Genomic DNA, 27,124 nt, shown 5'->3' with positions numbered 1-27,124 from the left:
TCTACGCACTGGGTTTGGTTCTGGCTCATTTCACGTGAGTCTTGAATTTAATCTTCCACATTCTACTCAATTAATTTATTACAAATTTAATACAATCCACGTACTCTACAAACATCGTATTTAACATGTCAATTATTACTATTTTGCTGCCTCAACAGGAACTGTATTATGACCATTAAATAAGAAGTCACACTGGAAATCATTAATCCCAAAACCCTAAAGTTAACATCGAAGAATCCTCCCGCAGAGAGACAAGGAATATGCGAGTAACTTTGAAACGCAAAGTTAGTCAGCTCTTCTTGCACCAGTTTTTGGTCATTGTTCTTTGGTTGAAATGGCACTTTATTTAACAAATAGAAACAGATTCTTGTGGTTTTTTCTCCCTCCTTGGTCACTTGTTCCCCGTAGAATGCGAACAAGAAAGATTGCGCCTGTAATTTACTCATCGTAACTGTGCATGATGAATTATTTGTTACTCACCATACTAGCAAAAATCCAGAAGCCAATAATTCCCATGAAAACTGCCCATTTCTGCTTCTCCTCCTCACTCCTTGGGGTGACATAGAAATCGATAATGAAGGTTACCTTCGCCAAGATATTCGCTATGCTGAACACTACCGTGGATAAAATGATTCTACCAAACATTTCATTGAACCGTTTGACCAGTTTGCACAAATCGTAGTGCATCACCCTAAAAGTCCTCACACTGTAGAAATGCTCCGAGTTTAGGATGAAGCTGAGGTGCGACTCGACCTCGTTCTCATTCTTTGGATTGGTGTTCGTTTTTAAAAAATTTTCAGTTTTATATTCCAGCAATTCGTTCAACTCCGAAAATCTCAATTCCATTTTTCTGGCCAGTGCCAACAGTAGTAAGAGGACCAAGTTGTAAAGGTAAAACTGCACGTCGCTGAAGATGAGGTACTTGTACGTATCCCATCCGAAATTAATCAGAAAAAAGCAGGCATCAAAGGTAATTAGGCTCCCGATACAAATATTGCAGATCAGGAAGTTCCTCCAAAAGTGGTGTTTCTTCATTGCAAGCAATGGCCCTAATAGCTTGTTTCCTTCAGGATACAAGCTGGTGAAGAACTGAAAGAAATTTCTGCCATTTTTTGGCAAATAGAGTATAACGATGAGTATGCTGGCAGTCAGGCAAAGGTCGGCCACATGCTCTGCTATTTTCACGGCTACGTGCTGATTTGGAAAATTCTTCGGCTTGCCTAGCAAGGAGTAAATATGCCCGAACAGCACTAAAACTAAACATAAATCCGTGCTCAGGGAATCGATTTATCAAAGTCTCTGCTTACCTAATAGAAACACAGTCAAAGGAAATACAACTTGCTTTTTTTCCAGTAATAAGAACATTGCTTTGATGTAGTAATACTGCACGTGATGCTGCCTTTCCTTGAACATGTGGATCTTTTCTGATGGTTGTACTTTGTTGTTTTTAGACATTTTCCTGGGTCTTCATTTAATCTCATATTAGTCTTTTTCCGCTCCTAATATGCACATTTAACTACGACACGCTTGCACATACACTCTACAATAATACAAGTTAAACAACCCCGAGTTGTTTCATAAACCCCCGACGAACGAAAGACACTTCCAAATGGGAACTAACTGAAAAGCGTCTCGCTTTCCTTTAATTCTTTCCTTGCATGTCGCCGCAGACGTATCTTTTATCTCTTAATTAAGGAGTGACCATTTTCGGGTGCCTATTTACATAAAAAGTAAAGAATTCATTATACAAAGAGGGAAAAGTAGGGCAAGTGGTTCTATTACTTCTATTCAGTATATTTTCAATTTTGAGCGTTTTTCGATTCTAATTAGCACTTAAGAAAGAAAATAGAGTTAGGTGGTGAAAGTAATCAGTTCTCGTGGGGAGCAACTATTAATCGACCTGGTAAAGGATGACTATGGGATTTTAAAGAAAACTGATCGATGTTATACAGGATCGCGTACTGAAAAGTTTCCATTCAGATTTTTTCCTTGTAAACGAATAAATAAAACTATGCTTGGACACGTAAACTTTAGTCTTCAAAGAGACACATTTTTTACATATTTGCACCCTCTCTATTCCAACCCCTACGAAGGGGCGGTTGCCATCCCTAAAATCTGAAATAAACAGAGGGACCAATAATATCTTATTTTAAAAGGAATTGAATTTTCTCTGTTATGGGATCTTCCTCATATTTGTTCCATAAACAAAATGTACAAAAAAGTGTATTAATAATAGTATTTTGAAATTTCACTTGATCTTTCGAAAAACCTGCTATTATTAGTTGATTCCTTGCAAAAGTAGATGGATTGGGAAAAGAGGTCATATTAAATGGTCCGCAAAATCTCTTGATTTGTCACCATTGGATTTTTTTTTATGGGGCAATTAAAAATCTAAAGTTTATGCAACCAAACTCGATTCTTTAGAAGACTTGCAGCAACGAATAGTGCCAACAAGTAACTTCTGAAATACTCCATAATGTTTGTGAACATTTCGAGCAGTGTCTTTATAATAGCATGGAGATTGGAGGTGAACATTTTCAACCTTTACTTCATTGATACAAGTGACAAGAAATTTTATTACTTTTATAATTCATGTCTTTATTTCTCACGAACTACTAAATCGATTCCAATGAGGAAGGTCCCATAACAAAGGGAATTCAATTCTCTTTAAAATAAGCTATAACTCGCCCGCCTCCCCATATCTTTCCATTTAAGATTTTAAAGGTGACAGCCACCCCTTCATAGGGGTTGGAGCAGAGGGGGAGCAAATATGTAGAAAGTTTGCTGCTCTCTTGAAAACTAAGGTTTACGTGTTCAAGCATATTTTCATTTATTTGCTTACAAAAAAAAAACCTGAGTGGGAACTTTTCAGTGTGCCACCTTCTATACAATGGTTGATAAATGGAAAGTTCAAAAATAGCAAAGCACAAAAAGGTTCGGAGCTTCTTGTATTAGCCGATTTAGCATAGACACACGTATATTTATACCAATTAAGAAGTCGATTAAACTGTCAGCCAGCTCAAAATCTGTAGTCTCCGGAGGCCCGTACGACTTGCGTTAAATACACTATAAAATCAGCTAAGTGTATCTAACTTTTCCATCAGTTCTGGAATGATTACTGATACTCTGACCTTTTTTATATGCGTTTTTCTTTAATTTTCCAAAATTCAGTTTTCTGGGCGTTTACCCTTGTGAGGGTACTCTGAAAGGTGAGACCTATCGGGTAACTTAGAGCAGAGATTAAAGACGAGTTTGTCATATTCCCTAACTGGTTTGTGTGCAACAGTTTCACATCGTTATGAATGTACATCCTATATCAAAACAACAGCCACCGGATAAGCTTTTGAGGTCACTAAGGTACAACTGTGATTAAAAGAATATTGCTGATATATTGCATACCATTTTATTCAGTCAATGCAATTAGCGTCAGACTTACTGGAAGATCACAATAAATAAATTATATTACTTAATCGCATGTACGCGTCCACGTACATCTAACATAACTATGATAAAATCATCTCTAAAAGCAGCAAAAACATTTTACGCCAAATGGATCAAAAATGTTTATTTATATCTTAGTTTCCGTAGCTGACTCAAAGAGTTTACGATCAGCGGGCGAAAACGAGCCGCAAAGTAAAAATAACGCCTGTTAATCCTTTAATCGCCTTTAATCAAATAACTAAGAACATTGTACGTACGTAATAGTATTAACTAACTACAACGTAGTAGTTATTGACGCGTAGAGAGCTGAATGAAGAAGATTACGCCAGCGGCCGAATTTTGAGGCCCGATGCGAAGCAGGGGACCTTTATTCGGTCAAGTAATCAGGTAATCCTTCTTTCTGCCCGTGGTACGTATAACGTCCTACGCACAAAGATGTTTTTTTGTATTTTCTACATGTAAGTAGAATGATTTTATACGCAGTTGTCTGATTAAAGCTCCACAAAAAATTAACAGGCGCTACTTGTGCCTTACGGCACGACACGTTGCCTAGAGCCACAGACATTATTGTAGCTTAACGACCCATTGCTAACAATGGAAAAAATCACCTGCTGGTCGCAAGCTCATGGTTTCCGCAATGAAAACTAAGCTGTGAACAAATAGTTTCGATCCATTTGTGCGTGAATAATTATATGTTCTAAAAAGAGGTCTCGAATACAATAGGCTTGCCATTCTCGTCAAATTGCCTGGGCTTCAGCACCAGTCTCTTTTCCCCGTTGCTATCGCACAATTCATCAGCAGGGACATTTCCGTCCAATATGTATAGCATTGAATCGGACAGTTTATCAAACCTGGAAACGGACACGTCATCATCATTCACATCCTCCGTGCTAGCACACGACTGAAAATCGTCCGAACGGCTCGAAAACATGGAATCCGTAGGACTATCGGACGTCAGCATGTCCCTACCGCTTAGGTATTGCTTGAAGGTATCGCTCAATGTTCTTGGACTGTCTGTCTTATTCATCTTTGGCTTCGGAATTTGTTCAACGCTTAATGCCACAACACTTTTAGATTTCCCGAATGGCTTTGACGTATTGTCCTGTATCCAGAAAACGTCACAGGAATTGGAAGAATCTTCTTCTTTTAAATGCGTGAGCGTCGAATTTATTTTGGCCAGGTTGTTTATGTTGGTACGGGAAAGCAGTAGGACCGGTTTTCTGCTACGGGGAGTCATCATGGTTTCCTATTAAAAGTTGGGCATAAAATAAATAATGACATCGCGCTTAAGGCAAATAGCAGTGTTAAATGCACCCCGATAACTTGCCACAGGGCATACACAAGCGCTTGTAAAGCCAAATTAGCAAAGCGAGCATACAAAGATGGTAATACCTGCATAGCTCTGGACATTTGCTGCGCTGACCTGGTAATTGGAGACATACTTTTCTTGTCCTGGTCCTTTGGTGTGAAAACATCGCCAGTTCGAGCTACGACGTAGGCTGGAGTGCTAGTTAAATACTGGCCTGAGAATTCTGAAGAACTCCCTGTTGAGAGAATACTAATAGCCAATTTCTTTCAAAGCTAATATGGTTATTCAAAGACAATAATGAGCAAATCGCGTACGGGGTTCAAATTTGTAAATCTATGTCATACCGGTGACCCCCGGAACGACCCGGTATATGGTAAAAATATGATTTAATCACATCTGTACTTAATGAAATAACCTGAGCAGGATTTTTCCATTATTTAGTCTTAACGCAAAAGCCAATTACGATTAACATCAAATTTTGATTTGAACATTTCAAAGACATTTGACTTGAGAATCATAATCAAAACAAATTAGATCTTCAATTATACGGTTACCATAACTACTAACAAAATGGCGATTGGAACATGCGCACTTCAAAAACGTGACACAAGGCAAATGGACTAGTAACTGTGCATTACGGAATTTTTTAAACTAAGTGGAAATTACACTCATACCTATACTTATGTCGGAGTCGCTTTTACTCCGAGGTCGTTCAACAGGAGTACAATAAGAACTCTTCAGTTTCTTCGCTAAATGATCTTCATCTTCAGAACTGCTATCAAAATTATGACAGAAAAGCCGTCCTCGTGAGGACGATTTATGATGCAAATGAGGACTCTAAAATGGATAGAACAAAAGTTGCATGCTGAAGAAAAGAGAAGCAATGATTGTAGGCATATTAGAAATGAAAATGCGCGGCAACAATAAGCGAAAGCTCACAAATTGCACAATAAAAGGCTTACGTCCAACATTTCTTCACTGCTGGAGTTCTTCAATTGTAAAAATCCAGGTCTTTTGACGCCCTTCGAGATTTTCTTTTGAAACATGTGTTTTTTTAAAGAATTTCCAAAGCCTTTGTTGCTTTTGGGTGCGGAGCTTCTCACAACTTGTAAAGGAGTTCCCTAGGAAGAATAGAAAATACTTTCAAATCGTCCACTACGGAGGTGACGAATGTATTTACATGTCCATTCTGTTTGTTAAACAGCTTGACCAGTTTCCGTTTCTTTGAGCTTTCCGGAAGGCTTTGGATGTGCGCATAAAGTTCCGCAAGAGCAGAATCGGTCACGTTTTCTTCGTTTTCTTTCGCGGTCATCTTATTGTCGACAAAAGTGAATACTGTATGTGCGGCCCCTATTAATGTAAATACCAGGTTAAAATGGTCAAAGCTATTAGTCACATTAAACACACCCTTCACAGATTCATTCAACCCGGCTGCTCGCCAGTGGTTTCGCAGATCTATCATCAATGCAGAAGGAACGTCGAATAATTCAGGATACCTTTTAATCATAAAAGCCACTGCTCCAAACAGCATCTGAGAATCTTTTAGCAGACTCTCTGGAGTTAATTTTCTGGGACATAATAGGTGCGGAGTGAATACTTTGGCTAAGTTCTCTGCAGACATTCTGTTACTGGTTTCATTACTTGCGACCAGATGCAAGCACTCAAAGATATTTTCAAGTAGGTCTCTGTTCTCTTTTGGTAACAACAACAATAGTAACTGGATGATTTGTAACATTTTGGACTCATACACAGGATCACTTAATCTAGTAAATCAGACTTCCTTAAATAAATAATCCTTCGAATACTTGGGCCTTACTTAGGTGAATCTGCTATTTGACAATACAATGGGAAATGAAAATCAGTGGTTAGCGGTTCATGCAAGTCAGCTAAGAAGGCTTTTAATACTGAAGCACAATCATGAACAGTGAACCCTTCAAAACTTATATTAATATTACTGCTTTGGTTTAATAAAGTCTTCAGTTCGTTTTGTCTTTCTACTGAGCCGGTTCGTCTAAATATTCCTTCAGCCTTTACATCTGAAACATCGCATTGATAAGTCAAACAGGGAAATTATCAGTGCAGGAAATTGCACATACTATTGTCTTGTTTGAGAAAGCTTATCAGTTGCTGTATTTGGCATTTCACATCTTCGATTAAATTACAAGTTTCATGATGTGGTTTATTCTTCAGTTTCTTATTGAATATCAAATGCCACTTCTTTATTTTGACTTTTTCGGATAAACACTCACTCCTAAAAGTATATAAGAAGATGCTGCAATATCAGGTATCAATATGTGACTAGGGCCCAATTGTACAATTATTGCAGTTCAAGCTTGTCTAGGCTGAAGTGGAAATCACACTTAAAATATCCTATTCCTGTCGGGGGATCGCATAAAAATGGCATTGTTGTCTAACAATCTAGCAAGGTGCTAATCTAAGTAAGTCAAGCTTGATAATTGAACTGAATGTCACTGAATACATCAGGCACTCAATGCACAATGTAAAAGCAACAGCTGCCCGTTTGTTTGTTGTTTGAAATTTAACAGAAAGTAAACCTAAACTTTATTTGTTTAGAGTGACTAGGCCATCAGAGAATTGACGAATAGAAATTGTAAAATTTATTGTTAATGTCAACCAGACGTACTTTAATGGATGTTCGTAAGCGCAGAAATTACAGTTTAATTGTCATTTTCAGGGACAAGGAGACTTACATTAATTTAAAAAATAATAATTATTAGATAGATAATTTCTTTAAAACCATTATATGCTATTTTCTGAATTATAAATAAATTAACTCAGATTTTTTAAATAAGTAACAATTCTTGGAGTTGTGAGCTGGGAATGCATGCCCACAAGGTACAACAAAAATAATATATTTCTGTAATGGTTATCAGTAGGTAGATGTGATAGGAAAGATGAAAGCAGGTCTTAAGGGAAAAAAATCATGATAGTCTTATAACAAATTTGGCATACAGTGAGGAGAATTTTGTAGTAGAATAGTACAAATTTCAATTTCATTGTAATTAGGCAATGAGTCCTAAATTATTGAAATATACTTTTTTAGAAATATTTTATTAATTAGATTTATGAATTATTGGACTGGTGCATGATTACAGTGAATTTTGGTATGTGCTTTTCTCTTACAACATAGTCATGGGATGTTTCTTCTGGGATAACAGGGGCATCTGGCATAGTCATTTATTACAGATTTATCAATTTCCCATTTTTCAAGCTGGAAAGTCAGTAGAGACAGCAACTATTCCTAATAAGGCACAGTTTTTTTCTTTTCTCGGTGCCCAAGTTTGACAATTCAGAAACATTAATCACTTAAACATGAATGTCTGTTTGAGAGATTCAGATTTAAGAATGTAAGTACCTGGATAAAGGTGTTGTAACTGGGTAGTCGTTATGAGTAACTTTCGTCCTACCTAAGTCTTAAATTTAAATGTATACTTACTCCTCCATAGTCATGTCAAGCAGAAAAGATAAGTGCATTTTGAGAAGAACATAATATTGTTCATTATGCTCCTTCTTAAAAACTTCAACAAATTCATTGTCTTTGATATTACTTGAAGTCGGGGTGGGAGCTAACATTGGTAAATAATGAGAAAGCTATGGCACACTTCTAGTTACTGAAATTCACTCCTAAAAATGGATTTGAGATTAAACCGAGTTAGAGGGTTGTTAACGGTTTGTGACGGCTTTTGAGGAAGCCACGTTTTCCCAGACTTATTTTACTGTGTTTCCTTTAATTTATTATTTGTTTCATAGTTACTCATTTATTCTTTAAAGCTTCCTACCTAATTCTTTTTAATTTCCCTGCGTGTTTAAATTAATAAATTATTTTGGTGTTTAAATAATTTTGAATATTTTTAAGTTAATACAGCCGTTGACATGTTATGTGACAGTGACTCATAGCAATTGGTTTTTTCCCTGATTGCGCTGGCCTCTCGTCATACCGCTGATGTTCAGCCAAGTGCATAATGAGTTTATACCACGTACGTGTGAATTATGACTGTTTCAAATCGTTGAAAGTAGTTCCTTTCAAGAACATCTCTAGGGTTTAAAACTACAGATACGTTAAAACTAAAATGTGAAAGCGCATGTCTCTAACTGTCAATCAGTATTACTGATCAAAATACGAAAAGTACCCATGGTCTCTGGGTAATCTTTTATAACGACTCGGAAATGGTGTCTACAAGTGAAAAACTAGTGATGTTAAAACAATCAATAGTATAATTGACTATAAGATGTGATTATTAAAGAAATACCCTAAGAACAATATTTTAATTTTTGAGCTTCGGTCAAGACCTTTCATTGCACCAACATAGAAATATTTTGGACGTATTTCTGGTATCGGTTCCAGTTCTTGTCGTTGTCTTTTTCTGTTCCTTTTCTTCCTTGCGTTGGACAGAATTGATTCAACTTGGATTATTTGATCAGTCAGCATTACCCACAGTCTCATTAGATGTTTGACGAGTTAGGCTGTTCTGTTAGTTATATATCTTAAATCCTTTGCAATCTCTTTCTACCCGCAGATTAAAAGACATATGTGCATACTCGATGACGTCAAGATATAAATACATTTATTCAACTGTGAATTCTTAAGGTTAATTATTATTAAAAAATAAATAAATAAAAGTTTTGTCACTAATTTTTATTTGCCTTTTTCTCAATTTTCTTATTTTTGTATTACTTTAATAACAATCTTTAGCCCCAGGAAGAAACATTAAAAGTGACACTAAAGTGCTACAACGTAAAATTTGCTTTTGAGTTCTCTCCTCTCCACTTCTCTCCATAGTGGAGGAATATGTATTTATATAGGGTCCATAGTCCATGGTATTATGGAGAAACTTGGAACGTTTTTCGTTGAGTGAATGGATTAGAAGTGTCAATGAGGTGTTAGGAAATCAAAAAATATATCGATAGTATCACACTGCTCGTTGGAATTGGTAACTCACATTTAACACTTTAAATGGCTAACTGCACTCCAGATTTGGATTTATCCCCAGACTTGCCTATAGCAGAGGCTTCCAGGTCTGCAGATGAGGGTATCGACAGCCCTGACAATGTTCCTGAACATGCAGACTTGCATGTAGAACATTGCAGTAATATAAAAGATAAAAATGATAATTTAGAAGTACCAAATATCCAACAGGAAAAAGTGTGCAGAATATGTCTCTATGCTATTATTGGTGATTCCTATTTCTCTCTTAATTCCCAAGGGAACGCCAAGCATTTAAAGAATTTAATCCAAGTTTGCTTACCAAATGTTAATCTGAGTTTAGTCACAGATCCATTAATCTGCAAAAAGTGTTTTGAATGTCTAGAGGAATTTTATAATTTATCCCAAGCTTGCATAAAAATTGAAAGAGAACTCCAGGACTACTGTAATATATCTCAAGGCCTAGTGGCAATAGACATACAAGATTTTCTAAAATATTCCCTCAAAAATAAGATAAGTGTTTTTGCTATCAAAGAAGAGCAACAAGCTTCTGATAAACAATTAGACTCAAATGAAATCAGCCCTGATTTTAGTACATTAGGACTTGACAATGTAGATGTAAAAAGTGAAAGGGATGAAACGGATTGGCAACCTAAAAGAATTAGAAGAAAAAGAACTCAGGTGTTACACAGAACTCGAACAGTAGGGTTGTCAAAAGTTAAAAAGAAGAAGAAAACTTCACATAACAAAGATCTCCATTCTGATTCTTCAGATTTATTGAGTGTGGAGATTAAATGTGAGATTTGTGAAAGAAAGTTTGCAACGAAATGGGCACTTGATAGGCATTTGCCAGTCCATTGCACCAACAGTTCCAGTACAAATTATTATTGTGAATCCTGCAATGTAAAATTCAAATATAAGCATAGTTATTATAAACATTTAGACACCCATTTCACAGGGGAAGCAAAAGAGAAACCTTTTGCATGTGAGTGTGGTAAAAGCTTCAATCGAAATGCAAAGCTAAAAAGACATCAATTAATACATGTCAAAAAGGAAAGGCCTTTTGCATGCAAAGACTGCGGGAAAAGATTTATTGAGCAAGGTGTAAGTATTAAATTCTTTTAGGTAATATAACTTTATCTTCACATAAAATCTAATGGATTTATGTTTTATATTATTTTATTTCATACTATTACCTAATTTTTAAAAAAATGTATTAAAAGTTAAAACAAATAATATTTCTTGAAAATATGGTGAACGTTTGTTCTTATGGCACAGCCCTACGTAATTCATAATATTCATCAAAACCTGCTAGTCTCAAGTGCATTTGGTCTTAATTTAATTATTTACATCTAAAGAAATGAAAATTGCAATGTTTCATATTATCTTTAGGCAAAAATTAGTGCCCACTATGGTCACAATAAGAGAAAAATGTTTCAAATGATAGATCCTTAATTATAGTATCGGGTACTGTAATATGCGATTTCCCGGCCACAAATCAACATAGTGTAGTACTGGGTATACAGACCTACTCAGATAATGTGAAGTAATATTTCGTAATGGGTAACAAAAAAAAAGTTACCCTCAAATTTTGATTTTTAGATGCTTGATGGACATGTTGAAAGAGTACATGTAAATGAAAAACCCCATGGTTGTCCTGTGTGTGGAAACAGATACACAAGCAAAGCCGGTTTAGACGTCCATTCCAAATCACACCAACCTGAAGGGAGACCAAAACCTGAACCAGATCTTATGTGTGATATTTGCGGAAAACTTTTCTATAGGAAATATGGATTAGAAAAGCATCGCATGAGTCACACTGGAGACAAACCTCACGAGTGTGACCAATGTGAAATGAAGTTTAAGGAGAGGTCTGAATTTCATCCTTTTTATTCTGCCAAGAACATTCATAGAAAAATTTGTAGGTACCAACTAACAATTCACATGCGTCGTCATACTGGAGAGAAACCTTTTGAATGTGAAATATGTGGATTTCGGTTTTCGTGCAGAAATCGATTAAATGTCCATATGAGGAGGCACACTGGAGTGAGACCATTTCCATGTCACTTGTGTGAGATGGCCTTTACAAGAAATGACCATTTGATTAAACATATTCGAGCAATTCATACTGGGGAACGTCCGTTTGAATGTGATATTTGTCATAAAACCTTTAACAGGAAAGACTATCTTTTGAAACACAATAAAGTACATTTAAAGAATTCTTTATAGGACTTGTTTGAAAATTTACTAAATGGAAATTGTGAAATTTCAAAATTTTAATTATTTTTGTAATTATTATTATTTTGCTTTATGTATATCATATGTCTAGTTTGTAGTATTTCATGCTTTACGATTATGCCAGTTAAGTATGAGTTTATTATATTAATTAGAAAATACATTAAGTAAAACAGGCCCCATTATCCTAGCGGATCATTGTGTCTTAAACATTTTGGATAATGGTTATTTTATTATTATATTTGTTTGACGATAATTTGCAGTTATAAACATTAATGTTAATTGTATATGTATAGATTTTTCTTTTATTTTGTTTAGTAAGTAGGTGTTGATAATAGGGGTTGTTAGCGTGATCGAATTGAACACTGCTCTTAGTTAAAATTAACTGAAAATAGCACGTCCCCTTACTAAAGGCTCGGACGAATACCCCTGTTAACATTTTGGTGGCAAACCCGACTATATGGCCATTTTTAAATTTCTGTGGTCCAGTCGTGCTTGTAGTGTCGATAATTAAAAAAAAAACGCACTTTTCCATAAAGTGCCTTTTCTGTGGTAAACACGTTAAACAATTATGAAAAAAAATTGTGTATCAATATTTAGGCACTTGGCACCCAATTTCAAAATACTGGAAAAAGTTAAAATTAATGCTTTTATAAATTTTCTTTTGCATAGCTACGTAAATGTAAAACTGTATTTTTTTGCACAGATTAAAAAGATATAAAACTATAAACATTTTCTTAAGGAAGGAAATCTTTATAGGTACCCAGTCTAAAACTGCTGTTAGCATTATTTCAAGTGGTGGCAGATGTTTTTACTATTCTTAGTTTCCAGCTCTTTTGATTCTTTTAACATTTTCCTTTTAACTTGTAGCTTTTTTAAATCTAATTTCTACCTCTTCTGTAGACATACTGTTTATAACATTCATAGTCAATGTATAACTGTATTACTTAGTCATGTTCTCTGCAATTCATTTATGACTTCTCTTTTCATTCTGTGAATTTTAGCTTTCTTTTCTATTAAAATGTCAATCAGCATAATCCCTGCAATAACTTGCATGGTTTAATATGATAAACACATGCTCAGTGCAGCTTCCCAATTCCTTAGGCCTTCTTCTTCCCTCAGTCCTTCTACTTCCTCTCAGTTTTAATATTCTCAGAAGAACCACCATCCAATGTAGATTCTAACTGTCACATTCTTGTCCCAATTCCTTGACGAAGGTCAGAAGGTTCTGGTCCTTAATCAAATATGCTATTTTCCCTCAGCTCATATCATCCTTGGGCATTCCCAGGATGATTTGCATATTCACCCATCTTGCCCTCCCTGATCTGTTATTCCGGGCTAATTATCCAAAGTTCAAGTTCAGAGACGTCCAGGGGCCACTGCTTAAAGGTGTGAATAAGACTTTTACTTCCTCGTGGGATCTCGTAATAACTATCAAACTTTCATTTAATCATCACCGTTTGTTCTACATATCATAAAAAAGCCATCCTATATAATTAGTTAAATTTTCTTTATGTATTTTTTAATATTAAACTAACTCTCACAAACTTCTTAGCTTTGAATTATTCCTAAGGTGATCATGGTCACGCATCTGAACCATTGCGCAGCGCATGCTAGATCATTTAAATGTCAATAACGTCAATTGACGTCTCAAAGTCAAAGTCAGAAAAAAAACGAAAAGATTGGGAGATAATCTTGTTGCCGCTTCTTTTGACTTCCTCAAATATTATTAATTATAATGGCATCTAGTGAAAATAGTGGAGTAACTACGGGGCAGCCCAATTTACATAAGCAGGATTTATCGAAATTGGTAATTTTACATGCTTTTAATGCACATTTGCTGTAGTTTTGGAAACGTGCATACCTAACCTTAAAACTGGCCAAGTGGCTTGGTTTGGCATCTGGAAAATTAATAATTTCATTTGTTAATTTTCCCATTCGGAATGCAAAATGGGTAAAGTGGAATTGACACTCTTCGCTCCTGGTTGTAGACTGCATACTTCCGCTTTCCCTCTCGAGCTCCCCACATAAATAGGGGCCACTATGTTAGTCCCCGTTATTGTTGCAGTCAAATTTAATAGAGGCATCTTTGCATAGTGTACAGGATACATATTGCAAAACTGCATCTCCTTTATTTATAGTATTGGCAAAGCTGATTAAAAGGATAATAGATAAATAAAATCTAATTATATATTCTCTGGTCTGATTTTGAAAAGAAAGTGTATGGCACCATTGCAATATGAACTTCTTTTTATCTTGTATATAAAAATATTTAGTCAGTAACAAATAATAGAATTTTCAGTAGAAGAAATACATATTACTGGTCTAGGAAGAACCTTGGTGTTAGCAAGATGGCTTACCACCAATGTTGCTTTACGTTTAATAATTAATGCTTTTTTCATAAACATTCTCTTACCAGTAAGCACAATTCCATTTTATTTGAAGGGGGATATTTCAGAATGCTTAGAAAATCTCCCCTTTGCTTTAACTCTTAACTGGTGGTTTTAACAGAATAGTACACTTACATGTAATGCAAGAGGTGTGCAAAAATATCTATCAGCTAGATTTCCTAAAAGATGTATAGGCACCCTTTTGGAACATCCTTGACCAGCCATTATTAAGCCTCCCATTTAACCAAGTCTGTATCTATTACCTTTCAGGAAATTTCCATGAATTACTCAATAGAGACACTAAATCAATAAGGGGTTAAGTTAGATGTGAAACAATATAAATATAAAATTTCACAGAGAATGTGCAATCTAAAATTATCCTTTTGCCCATATGAATAAATTGATAAGGCACCTTTAGGTATTTCTTTGGTATATTGAATTTCTTCAACAATAAATCATTCATCAGTTTACTTAGCCAGCATTCAACATAAACTAATATGATTTTCAGGATGTAACCAAGTTAACTGCCCTATCTCCTGAAGTTATCAGTAGGCAAGCTACTATTAATATTGGAACCATTGGACATGTAGCCCATGGAAAATCAACTGTAGTTAAAGCTATATCAGGTGTTCAAACTGTACGCTTCAAAAATGAGCTGGAGAGAAATATTACAATTAAACTGGGTAAGTGGTTATAAAATGGTAGATTATCCTAAGAGTGTAAATGTAAATTACATAAACTATAAGCCACTAAGCACAAATTTTTAACAACTACACATGAAGTAATTTAGAGGCAAGGATACACATTAGTCTAAGTGGTTGTCAATTGCCAAGGGGTTTCAGATAGCTGTCCCTACTTTGTTAATTAAGAGTTAGTTTCAGTTTAAAGAATTCATCTGCTATTAGTTATTAATTATGGCTGTAGTTCCTTAGCCAAATATTGAAAAATTGCTCCTAAAATGTGGTGATTTAAGAAAACCTGTAAATGAGAAATGTAACGGGCCTTTGCTATACGCTTGTAAGAAAAATAATTTGAAGTGTCACCAAATTACTTTTTAATAAGTTTACAAATAAGAAAAGAGAACATTCTAAAGGTTTCTTGTTGCATCCTACTATTTTTAAAAACTTTCAGTGCTGCCTTTGTAACCATCATATACCATAACTGTGAAATCCATAAATCTAGATAGTTCAATTGAAATATTGAATATTGAATTTGATGAACCTGCTATTAACCAACAAGTATTTTAAGATACTTTTAAGTTTTTGTTAAAATTTCAGTCCAATTTAGATTGAGGTAACAACTTAACTTTTCCTATCATTTACCTAATAAATTTCAGACAAAACACTTTTCTCTCTTTTGATAGTAGATATACCCTGTGTTTCTGCAAGTATCACAAGATAATATATATATATATATATATAAAACGATGGCAAAAACTGTTTATTGAAATGGTAGAAATGACGTCATCATTTTAATTTTTGTCACCATTTTGTGTACAAATATCAACTTGTGATATATTATTGTAAACGAAATTTTATGTCCCTTCCAAATATATAATAACTTTTTGGAATTTCCTTTAAAATAGTGAGGTTGATGTCACTGCCGGTTAAACCGGAAGGTGTAAATCATGTAGTAGCACATATGGCAAAACCTGGCAAAGTATCAACGGAAAAAAATTTTAATTTCTATTTCAAAATCTGTGAAAAAATTTATGCAAAACTATTTCGCAGAAACACCCGGTATGTATCCTATTGGTACCATTTTCACTCAATTCTTTCCTCGGAATCTCCTACCATTAAATTCTGAATAAGGCCAAATTGAAAGGCCTTCAAAGGGCCTGGATCATTGTCTCGTAACTTGTCTATATCATAAATTTAAAAGTATCTTGAATTCGAAAAATTATCGCCATCTGTGGATTGTTTAGTATTGATTTCTGTTTTTTTGCATTGTAGACAAGCTACAGTACAATGGTAAAGGTCAGGTCACTTGGCCACCAGACATTGCAGGTCGCCGCATTAGTATGGAAACTGCCCTGCTGGACCTTAACCGCTGGAATCAAAGGGGTAAAAAACGGAAAAGACGAAAGATTATGTCGTCAACGTATAAGAACAAGTTTGTGGTTGAATCGATAGAAAAAATGGAGTTTGATGATTACAAGAGAGAATATCTTTTTCTTATTAAATGGAAGGGTTATGATTTTGATTATAATACTTGGGAGCCAATAGAGCATCTTGAGGGAGCAGATAACATTTTAGGAAACTACCTCAGCGGGTATTTTACCGACGATGTTTTAAAAAAACTAGGAGAAAAGTTTGGCTTAAGCGATGATATTAGTGATAAGATGCTCGTTAGCACAGTACTTAAAGGAGATCTCACAAGCATTCCTAAAAAACTTGTAACTCAGAAGCAACTCTTAAAGTTCATAAATATATCCATTCACCCACATTTCGTTAAAAAGATTGAAGATGGTAAAAGAGCCTTATTGACATATTTATTGGTGTTGAAACGAGAGGATCAATTGGCTAAAATTCGCCGATGGGAGGAAGTCATAAACAGAATGGACAAGTCTGAAGCCGTCATAACGGTTGAAAATAATGCTGATTTAGATTTCCCCCCAGAAAACTTCTGTTACATAAATGAGTATATCGCTACTGGGGACATAGAAATTTCAGAAGACCTGGAGGTTCATTGTGAGTGCAAAGAATGCGGCCCAAGCATGAAATCATGTTGCGGGAGACAGACTAATAGAGCTTTTACTTATACCACTAATGGAAGGGTCAATGTAAATCCCGGTAATGCCATTATTGAGTGTAATAAACTATGTAAATGCGACTCTACTTGTCGGAACCGGGTGATCCAACACGGAAGGAAAGTGCCCCTTTGCATTTTTCGGACCTTTAATGGCTGCGGCTGGGGGGTGAAGGTTCTGAGAAAAGTTCCTTGTGGGGAGTTTATTTGCGAGTATGTGGGCGAAATCATCAATCACGATGAAGCAGAGAGACGAGGAAAGTTGTATAATGCCGAAGGAAGAACCTATTTGTTCGACTTAGACTACAACTCGCGTGACAACTTATACACTGTGGACGCAGCTACACACGGCAACGTTTCCCATTTCATAAACCACTCCTGTGATCCAAATTTGGGAGTGTACGCTACGTGGATTGATTCCCTGAATCCCAATTTACCCAGGTTAGCACTGTTTGCCTTACGAGAAATAAAAAAAGGGGAGGAACTGAATTTTGACTACATGTTGAACATTGATCGTCCCGCGGTAAAAACGCCGGAAAAGGGGCGTCCAAAATTAGATACTCCGGAGAAAGACGCCTTCATTTCTGACCGCCCCTCCTGCAAGTGTTCCGCGGATAGTTGCAGGCGTTATCTGTTTTAAATACATTTTAATTGTAACCTTAGAACCTAAAAGGAAATGGTAGGTTATGTAGCTTATGGTTTTAGTCATAATTACTGTTTTAGATTTTATTTTGCATTAGTCTAGTAAGCAGTCTAGTGAGAAGATCTGTTTTCTTGACAAAAGGTTGACCGTTGCTTTAATTCCATGCAATCGCCCTCTGGCTAATTGAATTGATTGTTGTGCAAAAACATTGCATATGCATATGTTGGTATTCAGATTGCGGAATTATTGAGAACCCGAATACCTTTTACATAGAAGTCACAAAAGTATATTAAAGTGTTGTTTTGCGAGTGTGGAAAATCAATCGTATGCATACGACGTGCAAATTTTGCTATTCAACTAAGGCGACAGGAGTGTGATTTTTCACGCTTGCAAAACATTTTAAGATCTGAGAGTTTCGTAAAAAGCAACATCATTTTCAAGTACATTTTTTGTGTAAAAAGTATAGTTTTCCAGTTAAATTTATTAAACAATTTATCACAGTTCCGTTACCGGCATATAGTATCCAAAATTGCTGATCGTATTTCGGATCCTTCGCTTAGGTACCTACTGAATTTTTTACTCGTTTCCCGATATGCGTATCATTCTTTCCGAATAATCAATAAACGCGTACAGCTAAGTAGGAGGAGTGTACTGGTTATTGGGGTGTTACGTTGTATATTATTAAAATAAACTAAATTTTTGACTTACGTATAAAAATGCCTATTGGGGGTAGGACGATCCGGGAAACGATGCGAATAAATCCTACGAGCCCCATTAAAATTTCCACGGATTTCCTTATGAGCTAACATCATATCGGTGCACTCATTGTTTGTAAAACGCGGCACTTTACAGCAAAATTTCTCAATAGTTTCAAACGCTATCACAATAACAAAACCGACACATATCAATCGCACACAATTCAAGTCTCGTTGTGCATCTAGCTTGAATCACGGTTAGTAAAAAACTTTACGATAACAAAACATCCACAAAATAGTGTGTACTTCGATTTTTTTGAATCCATAGGCGGTTCCATAGACTGGTTTTAATAAGTAAAAATACCGAAAGTAAATGTAAGTTGTAAAAAACTTATTTGACAAAAGTTGTTGCTTTTGATGAGCTGTTCCTTATTCAAATTGTGCCGTTTGTTTCTGGGACGCCCTGTGTAGTGGTATATAGTAATAGACGTTATTATGTTTTGTCGCTTTTCTGAATATTTTTGTATAATTAATTTTGCAATTAATTTTTTTTACAATATTTGTTTATACGTCCTTTATAGCAACGTGTATGTGTGTAGACTTCGTTAGAGCTCTGTCAGTGGTTTTTACCGTGCATAAGTTTTTTAGAGTACTGTTAGGTTCATTTTAATTTAGAGAAAGAGTATTGGGACACATATGTACGATTATTTTGACGAGTTCATAGCACCTTTGGAATCGAAATGGCTGCATTTTATTGTACTAGGACCATAATGGACCGATTCAAATCAAGGAATTAAATCTCTTAACAATTATACAAATAGTTCAGAAGTGAGAATTTATTAATATTATTACCATGTCACATGTGTTAAAGTCTTTCTAATTAATTTATTGGTAGGTATTGTGGTCACTTTGTATATTGTGGAACTAAGTTACGAACTAAAGACCGGTTTTTGATAATTAGTAAGTAGATTTACTGATGTATTTGTATGAAGTAGTTTGTCGATAGACACTGTGACGGCTAGGCTTTTTTTTTTATAGAAATATGAATAGTTATTACAATTATTAAACATTATCGTTGTTTTGTTGACCTAAGAAAAAATTGCAACAACAATATGGAGTTAGCACCAGTTTGCCTCTAGAAAGTGTCGTTTTAATCGTGATATTTTTTTAAATAACTAATCTCCTCTTGGCTGCAGCCCAAATAGTTACTAGGAAACTCTCGAGGAATTTGACGCTGTTTCCAGAAGAGAATTAATTAAAAAATTGAGTGCAACTCGCAATATTTTATTTTTCGAGGCAATTTCTGGTTTATGTAGTTTATGGAATACTTTAAATAATCTGCTTCTTTGACGTGAATCCATGAACTGCAATTCAACTGATGTAATCCATTTTAAGGGTATGCCAATGCTAAAATCTATAAGTGTGATAACCAAAAATGCCCCCGTCCAGCTTCGTACATTTCGGGATCATCTTCGAAAGACGACAGTTTTCCATGCCTGCGCCCCGCTTGCACGGGACGATTCCAGCTGGTGCGCCACGTTAGTTTCGTGGACTGCCCTGGTCACGACATTCTTATGGCCACCATGTTGAACGGAGCCGCCGTGATGGACGCAGCGTTGCTGCTGATCGCAGGTGAGGTCTTTACATGTATGTTTAGAATGTCTATAGGTAACAGTTTCTTGCAGGCAATGAATCCTGCCCACAACCGCAAACCAGCGAACATCTGGCCGCTATAGAAATCATGAAATTAAAGCACATAATTATTTTGCAAAATAAAATTGATTTAGTCAAAGAGGGGCAAGCCAAGGAACAACACGAGCAAATCGTGAAGTTCGTCCAAGGAACTGTCGCTGAAGGAGCTCCCATCATTCCAATTTCCGCTCAGTTGAAATACAACATTGAAGTATTAACCGTAATTTTACCCATCTCATAAGTTTACATCAAAATATCATTTTTAGGTTTTATGCGAATACATTACCAAGAAGATTCCAATTCCGCAACGGGATTTCACTTCATTGCCTCGTTTGATCGTCATCAGATCTTTCGACGTCAATAAGCCTGGCTGCGAAGTAAATGACCTTAAAGGTGGAGTTGCAGGAGGGAGTATATTGAGAGGCGTGTTGAAGGTTGGCCAAGAGATTGAAGTGAGGCCTGGCCTAGTGAGCAAAGATTCTGAAGGAAAGCTGACTTGCAGACCTATATTTTCAAGGTGGGACTTTTAGGGTGTTAGAATTTCATACTGATGATGGGAGGGTTTTAAGGATTGTTTCATTGTACACGGAACAAAATGAGCTGCAATTTGCGGTCCCTGGAGGGCTTATCGGAGTTGGTACTAAAATAGAACCGACACTTTGCAGAGCTGACCGCTTGGTGGGTCAGGTTTTAGGTGCCATTGGAGCTCTGCCTAACATATTTATTGAGCTAGAGGTAAATGTATTATTTGTTGTTTCTTTACCCCTATGAGTTTCGCTATCTAAAAACTATCTGGTACAACTTACAATGAGGCTTTTGTATTTTAACTATAGGTATTTAAATTTGATGGAAAAATTAGTATTCATGCAGCTGATTTGACCAGCATTTCATGCTTAATAGATAAAATGTGTTGTTTTAGGTGAGTTATTACCTGCTAAAAAGACTCTTGGGAGTACGTACGGAAGGCGATAAAAAAGGTGCCAAAGTACAACGTTTGACGAAATCTGAGGTGCTGTTGGTCAACATCGGTTCACTTAGCACCGGAGGACGTGTAGTGGCTACGAAGGCCGATTTGTGTAAAATCGCCTTGACCAATCCAGTTTGCACTGAAGTGGGAGAGAAAATTGCCCTTAGTAGAAGAGTGGAAAAACATTGGCGTCTTATCGGATGGGGACAAATTAGGGGAGGGGAGACGATTGAACCTACTACCAATTAAACCTACATATTTCATAAAAGCTTTTTGAACTAACGTTATTATCCTTAGGAGTTTTTATACACTAAATTGTTTGCAGGTTTTATACAGTGTGTCCCTGGATAGGTGAAACGATTCTTGTAAAAGCGAAAAAAAAACAGATTTAAAATAATTTTTTTTTAGATTTGACTCTATTTGGTTAAAAACTAATTTGCATTATAATTTTATCAGACATTTTTTACCGTTTACAAAAATCGTTTTACATATCCGGGGACACACTGTATACTTATTGCTTTGCCTGTATTTAATCTTCTCATTTGGTATATTACAATATAATCACTATATTTACCGACAAAGTTGAATAATTTGTTCTATTTAATTTCATTTAGTTTATATGGATAATAGGATATTGACTAACTTGACTACCTCGTTTTATTTGATAAACTTTCCTCATAATTTTCTCTTACCCTCTAGGGTTCAAAGAATACTGACATAGCAAGACTACAGATAATCATTAAAATTTGAAATATTCACCTTTACCCGTGCAAAGCAATATTAAATTACAGAAAATTAGAACATTAATTTATAAGAACAGTGCGACTTAAATGAACTGATAATCCAAGGTTATACCAGACTTTGAATATTCTAGAATTGATAATACATTGTAAATGATGCTCATGAAAATGCTTGGAGTTGAACTATCTGCCAACCCATGACCCCACATCCAAATCGACCGAAATATCTATCGAGTAGTGTCATCTAAAATTCTCCGAATTCCAATAAAACACAACTATTTTAAATATACCTAATCTATTCTATACAGTTGACAGAAAGATGCAATACCTGAACTATCATAATATAAATAACCCAACAAGAAATGTAAACGATAATAGGATGGTCTAATGTAAGCCGGATTGAATTGGCGAGGTCTCGTGTATCGTAAAGAGTTGAGCACCTTCCATCAATATATTAAAATAATTATACCACTGGATTAGATGAGTAGACACGATTCAATTAAGAAATTCCTATTTATACATACGTATGCACTTATCATTCCCCCTACTTTAACGATCATTTGCCATGTAAATCTTAACAAAAATAGGAGCAAACCCGAAAATATACAAAATTTGTATTACAGATTTACAACGTAAAAATGCAAAATGGTACTTCAAAAGCTCCATGGAACAAAAAGCCAGGTAAAATAAAATTATGAAGTGAGCCAGTAAACTGCTCTCTTTGTGTGGGTATGTACACTCATATAGTAAGTGGATGTCAACTTTCTTATTTTAAATAATTCAAAAAACTGCATTAACGTCTTAAATACGAATTTTTTACACTATTAACATTTTTTCATAATTAATTAAGGCAATTCCTCAAAGATAAGCCTGTAGATGTTGTTCCACAGCATAAACCATCTCGGTTTTTCATCGAAAACGAATATTGGAAAAACATACAGGATGCGCCGTTGCTGCAACCACTGAGTGCAAAATTGATTTGATATAAGCCTTGGTATCTTTGATTTAATATACGCCTTATTCCAATCTATCAGGAAACTGTCCTGGAACGGTTCAAGAGTCCTTTTGCACAAGCACATTGCTAATTTTGAATTCATAGTCTTGGGATGGTTTTCTGACTGGTTGGAACAAACCAACACGTTCACACGAGGAAATTTTACCAAGCAAATCAAATTGAGACGTGTAACTTTTCATTTATCATATCTAGTATTTTTCTTTGATTTGTATCAACGTTCAGTAAATATATTTCTTTCCCTATCAAATTGACTGATAAGAAAGATTGACATCTTCCTAATAAATTCATTAACCAAGAAATTCTGAACTAAATTTTCATAAATTCGTCAAAATGAAGAATTCTGAAGTAAATCTATGGTGGAATGGAATACTAATTAGACATGTGAACAAAAATATAAATTCTTGTAAAAACTCCATCAAAACTAACTTTTTTTGTTTAATTTTCGTTACGACAATGCAGGAATTATCAAAACTCCTAACGTTTACCGTTGTTTAAATTTAAAGTTCTCAGAGGGATTTTAAAAGTTGAAGCTGCTTGTTGCTGCAATTGGTATGCTAGAGGATGAATTTTAAAGCCGAACAGCCTAAAAACAAATCAATTATTTAGAACTGTTCATTGTACTTATTACTAGTCTTACCTAGGGACAAATTGATTCGTAGGACGCTTTGGTCGGTACTCTGGGTGAACCATGAACAACATATGTGGGAACCCAGTACCAAAATAGGCACCATCTGTGTGATGATGCCTCGATGATTTTGGGGTATACACATCCATGCATTTTGGACAATAAGTTTTGACCATAGCTTCACCTAACATTAAAAAAAAAAAAACTTGTTCAACTCACTAATTTGCTCAAAATTCTAACCTGGAACATCTGACAATCCAACAGGCAGAAGATGCTGAGATTCACAGTACACCCTTGGGCAATATCCAAAATCGCCCACCTGATATTTCTCAATCATTTGAGCAATTCCACGATTTGTAAGAATGTATCTTGCGTGAATTAATCCGTACAACATTTCAGCTGCTTGTTCTATGAGGTCTGATTGATTTGGATTGTCGTCCAATTCGTCATCTGCCGTGAAGACATCAGAATAATTTTGAAAATTGTTACACCATTTATTGTTTAATTAAAACTACCGCTACACAAGATGCGTGATACAAGTCGCATGACTTTTTAATAATTGATGATACTCATTTATTTCCATGTACTAGATTCACCAGTTGTAATGTGCCTAGTAATACTGTTTTAAAGAAATCTGATAATACATTTAAATTAAGCTTTTCACACTGCAGCAGAGCATCAGTAATTGACCACGCGCGATGCCCATTGTTCAAGCAGTGCAAATATGTAAAAGGCTTAAAGCTCAAACCTAAAACCATTCAGAGTTCTGCTGAATGCAACATGTTAATTTTTCAGTATATATTAACTTTTCTTATTTTGATTTTTAAAATTTGTCTTAAGCTCGTGAATTTACATTATGTTTTCTATTCAGTATATGGAATCATGACAACAATCCATACAGTAGATTATTATCTCATCGAAACCTACATTCAGCAGCACTCTTTCTTCCTTCATGTATCTCCATCAAGTGTGCTTAAGGAAAGAATGAAATAATAAATAATCAATTTCTTATTGTATACCTTGTGCTGCAAATTTCTTAGGGAAAAACTATGAAGGAAACCATTAAATACTGGTGCAACCCCCCTACCATTATTGAACTCTGGCTCAGCCTTTACGTGATAAAAAAAACTTATAGGGAAATGGTCAAAATGAAACATTAAAAAATAATATATTATACAATAGATATAAAATGCTATTTGTTTCCTACAAATATAAGGTTTGAGCGGGAACCTCACACAAATGCAGTGGGTCATATAAATAGGCATATTTATGTCTGGATTCTGAAGCTATTTACATTGGATACTAATGATGTGTAGTTACAATTTTGATATAAAACTAAATGCAAATCACAGAAATACCCTGCTATAAAAATACATCTGATGTTACAGAATCACACTCTTAAAATATATGTAGTCTCAAGGGTGTGCAACAAAACAAGACAACTACATTACAAGATTGATAAACAATCAAATCTACATATTGTCAACCATAACAGGAGCATTTGGTAAGATGCTCCTGCTATGCTCGAGTTATATTATGTTATGTTGAGCTAAAGATTGAGTTTTAATGTGCACTTACCAGGTTCTAAATCTAAAATCATGTCCAAGGCTTGCCTATAATGTGGAACTTGTTCATTGAGTCCTGTTAAATTAAATTTGTCTTGTATATAGTCCTCGTCCACCTGAAATAGGATCCAAGGAGGTAGAGCTTGGGATATAAGCTTGTAACAAGTAATCGCTTACCTCACAAAAGAATTCATTGCCCCTGAGTCCACAAAACCAAGATATCCAGGAAACTTCCTCGGAGCTACTCATTTTTCTACAAAAAGACACCAAAAAAATGATAATTTTCCACAAGAAACGTTAACCTTCCCAAGCAAAAGTCAAACTTCCATGAGGGAAAACAAAACGGCAACAAAATGCTGTGACTGCGAATGTGGATAAGCACGTTCGATTGTAAACGTCATTCATTTAGCAGTACCCCCCTAAGCAATGCAATGCCTAATGTATGAGAGAGAAAACAGTATGAAATGGATATAGCCAAACTGCCCAAAATAATCCTTTTTAAAGACCCGACCCATTGTGATTTAGGACATATTTGGACCCTTTTGGACTGGATTTGGACGTCTCGGCTTAGTATATACGACAAATACGAATGGATAAATATTAACGAGCAAATTTGAGAAGTAAAATGTAAGAAATATTGAAAATAAATACCTTTTTATGCCTTGATTAGCCACGCTTACGGTAACTTCATCTATGCCGAAAAATAAGGGATTCCGAATATTCGTAACGCATCATGCGACATCTGCTGGCGCGCAACAAAAAATTTGAAAGTCGCGTTGAAAGAATTAAAATGGTTTTTAGATGTTTTAGTATTTTATATTTTTTCAGGGTAGTTACCTAATTTATTAAGGTTTTAATAGCATATTGTAGCCCACGGTTGAGAGGTTCATCTTGTCGCGCAATCTGCACGATATCACGTCTAAAAAAATCACGTGACTTATTATTTCATGTGCTGGCAACGTGGCGCGCAATTGTTTCGGCGTTTCGTTATCGAAGCGTTGGCGTCTAAACGTGCAAAAATTAGTTAATAGTGATTTAAGGCTTAATTTACTTATTCGACATTATTATATAAATATTTTTTATTTATCCAGTTGTGTAAAGGCTTGTATTGGACACACGGTCCTCGTGGTTTGCCGGTGCAAAATAGCAAATGAAAGTAATATTCGAATACTGTTTGCATGAAATCGGTATATAAACCATCAATAATTAGTAAACCAACGTAAATTTCAAAGTTAAAAACTCGGTGTTTACGCCTTTTCAATTGGAAATACTTTCTAGAGTAAGCACGTCAGTGCTTACTCTCGAAAGTGGTTAATCATAGGGGCTCACCAAAGTGAGGTTAGTGTAAAAATGTGATTGCTACAAAATCAAATTACTGCTTCCTACTTCTGAGGAGATAGCTTCCAAAATTATAATTAAAAATTCAACATATATGTCGTTTATGCCCTGATTTTTTCTGATGCCCTGTGCCACAAAGCTTTTAAACTTCATCAAACACAATAACACAAACTCACAAGGAATTGAGTCCAATGATGGATTACTGCTTTCTGAAGCACTTCTGTGTGATAATCTAATTATTTTTGAGGGAAGTAATATCTCATTGACAGGAACAGAAAACAATAATCTTCCCCTATTGAGATGTGATTCATTTGAAAATTTTTACTACCTGAGTGAAGAGTTGGAATCTGATCCAATGTTAATTAACATCATGGAACAGGAAGTCATCCTCAAGAAGGCTAATAAATCAGTAGCACTTAGATTGGTGGTCTAGAAATAGCAAATACTTACAGACTTCAAGAAATAGCACATCCCTAGTGTAAGAATTGGAACAATGTTGTGAAAGCAGTGTTGCAGCAAATATAGAAGTGACGCTATGCAGCCTTCTTCAATAAAAATTTACAGAGCACTTGTCATGAGTAGAGAATCTTCATTTTCAGACAGTGATGATAAATTTCTTACGGGTAAAGGTTACAAAAAAAAAGTGTACCAATGAAGCCACCAAGAAAAGGAAACTTATGAACCTCAGATTGTTTAGCTCTATACATTTTAAATTAGATGGAAATGAATAACCCAGAACTCATTTGCCATAGACTTAACAATTAACCAATCATTCC

At 35.3% G+C, this 27,124-nt stretch overlaps 5 protein-coding genes across 10 annotated transcripts; 2 read left to right on the top strand and 3 right to left on the bottom strand.

Moving 5' to 3' along the window:
• Positions 1 to 63: 63 nt before the first annotated feature.
• LOC136408204 (uncharacterized) lies at positions 64 to 1,528 on the bottom strand. Of its 2 annotated transcripts, none has more exons than XM_066389068.1 (3): positions 1,308 to 1,528; positions 481 to 1,256; positions 64 to 431 (listed from the first exon to the last, which is right to left on the bottom strand). In XM_066389068.1, the coding sequence occupies exons 1-3, from the start codon at positions 1,453 to 1,455 to the stop codon at positions 129 to 131; spliced, it is 1,227 nt and encodes a 408-aa protein (XP_066245165.1). In that variant the 5' UTR covers positions 1,456 to 1,528; the 3' UTR covers positions 64 to 128. The 2 variants fall into 2 exon arrangements, with proteins under 2 accessions (XP_066245165.1, XP_066245166.1); XM_066389069.1 differs by having other exon boundaries at positions 204 to 431; positions 486 to 1,256.
• A 1,856-nt stretch (positions 1,529 to 3,384) lies between these two features.
• Positions 3,385 to 18,541, bottom strand: RhoGAP54D (Rho GTPase activating protein at 54D). 4 transcript variants are annotated; one of them, XM_066389608.1, is made up of 10 exons: positions 8,551 to 8,676; positions 8,208 to 8,395; positions 6,847 to 7,001; positions 6,567 to 6,786; positions 6,158 to 6,513; positions 5,931 to 6,100; positions 5,713 to 5,871; positions 5,425 to 5,587; positions 4,834 to 4,985; positions 3,385 to 4,687 (listed from the first exon to the last, which is right to left on the bottom strand). In XM_066389608.1, the coding sequence occupies exons 2-10, from the start codon at positions 8,342 to 8,344 to the stop codon at positions 4,139 to 4,141; spliced, it is 2,061 nt and encodes a 686-aa protein (XP_066245705.1). In that variant the 5' UTR covers positions 8,345 to 8,395; positions 8,551 to 8,676; the 3' UTR covers positions 3,385 to 4,138. The 4 variants fall into 4 exon arrangements, with proteins under 4 accessions (XP_066245705.1, XP_066245703.1, XP_066245704.1 ...); XM_066389606.1 differs by having other exon boundaries at positions 5,931 to 6,513; XM_066389607.1 differs by lacking the exons at positions 8,208 to 8,395; positions 8,551 to 8,676 and adding an exon at positions 18,420 to 18,541 and having other exon boundaries at positions 5,931 to 6,513.
• Positions 9,447 to 12,448, top strand: LOC136408322 (zinc finger protein ZFP2-like). Its single transcript, XM_066389240.1, has 3 exons — positions 9,447 to 10,799; positions 11,298 to 11,566; positions 11,621 to 12,448. Exons 1-3 carry the CDS (start codon positions 9,726 to 9,728, stop codon positions 11,922 to 11,924), a joined length of 1,647 nt encoding a protein of 548 aa, XP_066245337.1. The 5' UTR covers positions 9,447 to 9,725; the 3' UTR covers positions 11,925 to 12,448.
• On the top strand, positions 13,598 to 21,655 carry LOC136408555 (eukaryotic translation initiation factor 2 subunit 3-like). Of its 2 annotated transcripts, XM_066389611.1 has the most exons (7): positions 13,598 to 13,740; positions 14,829 to 15,003; positions 19,802 to 20,038; positions 20,092 to 20,309; positions 20,365 to 20,615; positions 20,668 to 20,833; positions 21,018 to 21,655. In XM_066389611.1, exons 1-7 carry the CDS (start codon positions 13,669 to 13,671, stop codon positions 21,312 to 21,314), a joined length of 1,416 nt encoding a protein of 471 aa, XP_066245708.1. In that variant the 5' UTR covers positions 13,598 to 13,668; the 3' UTR covers positions 21,315 to 21,655. The 2 variants fall into 2 exon arrangements, with proteins under 2 accessions (XP_066245708.1, XP_066245707.1); XM_066389610.1 differs by lacking the exons at positions 19,802 to 20,038; positions 20,092 to 20,309; positions 20,365 to 20,615; positions 20,668 to 20,833; positions 21,018 to 21,655 and adding an exon at positions 16,273 to 19,398.
• A 428-nt stretch (positions 21,656 to 22,083) lies between these two features.
• CkIIbeta (casein kinase II subunit beta) lies at positions 22,084 to 25,761 on the bottom strand. The gene is made up of 6 exons (XM_066389612.1): positions 25,662 to 25,761; positions 25,188 to 25,263; positions 25,024 to 25,126; positions 23,686 to 23,895; positions 23,458 to 23,629; positions 22,084 to 23,403 (listed from the first exon to the last, which is right to left on the bottom strand). Exons 2-6 carry the CDS (start codon positions 25,257 to 25,259, stop codon positions 23,295 to 23,297), a joined length of 666 nt encoding a protein of 221 aa, XP_066245709.1. The 5' UTR covers positions 25,260 to 25,263; positions 25,662 to 25,761; the 3' UTR covers positions 22,084 to 23,294.
• Between the last annotated feature and the right edge of the window lie 1,363 nt (positions 25,762 to 27,124).

The sequence above is a fragment of the Euwallacea similis genome, chromosome 4 (assembly GCF_039881205.1).
Source record: "Euwallacea similis isolate ESF13 chromosome 4, ESF131.1, whole genome shotgun sequence".
NCBI lineage: Eukaryota > Metazoa > Arthropoda > Insecta > Coleoptera > Curculionidae > Euwallacea > Euwallacea similis.
Note: the sequence above shows the minus strand (reverse complement) of the source record. Positions and strands in the feature narration are given on the sequence as shown.

Bases quoted from the DNA above. Each gene is read 5' to 3' on its own strand.
- LOC136408204 (XM_066389068.1), bottom strand. From the start codon at position 1,455: ATGTCTAAAAACAACAAAGTACAACCATCAGAAAAGATCCACATGTTC. The intron at 1,257-1,307 runs GTAAGCAGAGAC...ATTTATGTTTAG, and splicing joins TTTGACTGTGTTTCTATTAG to TTTTAGTGCTGTTCGGGCAT. The intron at 432-480 runs GTGAGTAACAAA...AGTAAATTACAG, and splicing joins TCTGGATTTTTGCTAGTATG to GCGCAATCTTTCTTGTTCGC.
- RhoGAP54D (XM_066389606.1), bottom strand. From the start codon at position 8,344: ATGTTAGCTCCCACCCCGACTTCAAGTAATATCAAAGACAATGAATTT. The intron at 6,787-6,846 runs GTATGTGCAATT...GCGATGTTTCAG, and splicing joins CTTTCTCAAACAAGACAATA to ATGTAAAGGCTGAAGGAATA. The intron at 5,588-5,712 runs GTAAGCCTTTTA...TATCCATTTTAG, and splicing joins GCAGTGAAGAAATGTTGGAC to AGTCCTCATTTGCATCATAA.
- LOC136408322 (XM_066389240.1), top strand. From the start codon at position 9,726: ATGGCTAACTGCACTCCAGATTTGGATTTATCCCCAGACTTGCCTATA. The intron at 10,800-11,297 runs GTAAGTATTAAA...TTTGATTTTTAG, and splicing joins AAAGATTTATTGAGCAAGGT to ATGCTTGATGGACATGTTGA. The intron at 11,567-11,620 runs GTCTGAATTTCA...AAAAATTTGTAG, and splicing joins GAAATGAAGTTTAAGGAGAG to GTACCAACTAACAATTCACA.
- LOC136408555 (XM_066389610.1), top strand. From the start codon at position 13,669: ATGGCATCTAGTGAAAATAGTGGAGTAACTACGGGGCAGCCCAATTTA. The intron at 13,741-14,828 runs GTAATTTTACAT...TATGATTTTCAG, and splicing joins AGCAGGATTTATCGAAATTG to GATGTAACCAAGTTAACTGC. The intron at 15,004-16,272 runs GTAAGTGGTTAT...TTTGCATTGTAG, and splicing joins AAATATTACAATTAAACTGG to ACAAGCTACAGTACAATGGT.
- CkIIbeta (XM_066389612.1), bottom strand. From the start codon at position 25,259: ATGAGTAGCTCCGAGGAAGTTTCCTGGATATCTTGGTTTTGTGGACTC. The intron at 23,896-25,023 runs GTAAGTGCACAT...TCTTCACGGCAG, and splicing joins GATTTTAGATTTAGAACCTG to ATGACGAATTGGACGACAAT. The intron at 23,630-23,685 runs GTTAGAATTTTG...TTTTAATGTTAG, and splicing joins TGGATTGTCAGATGTTCCAG to GTGAAGCTATGGTCAAAACT.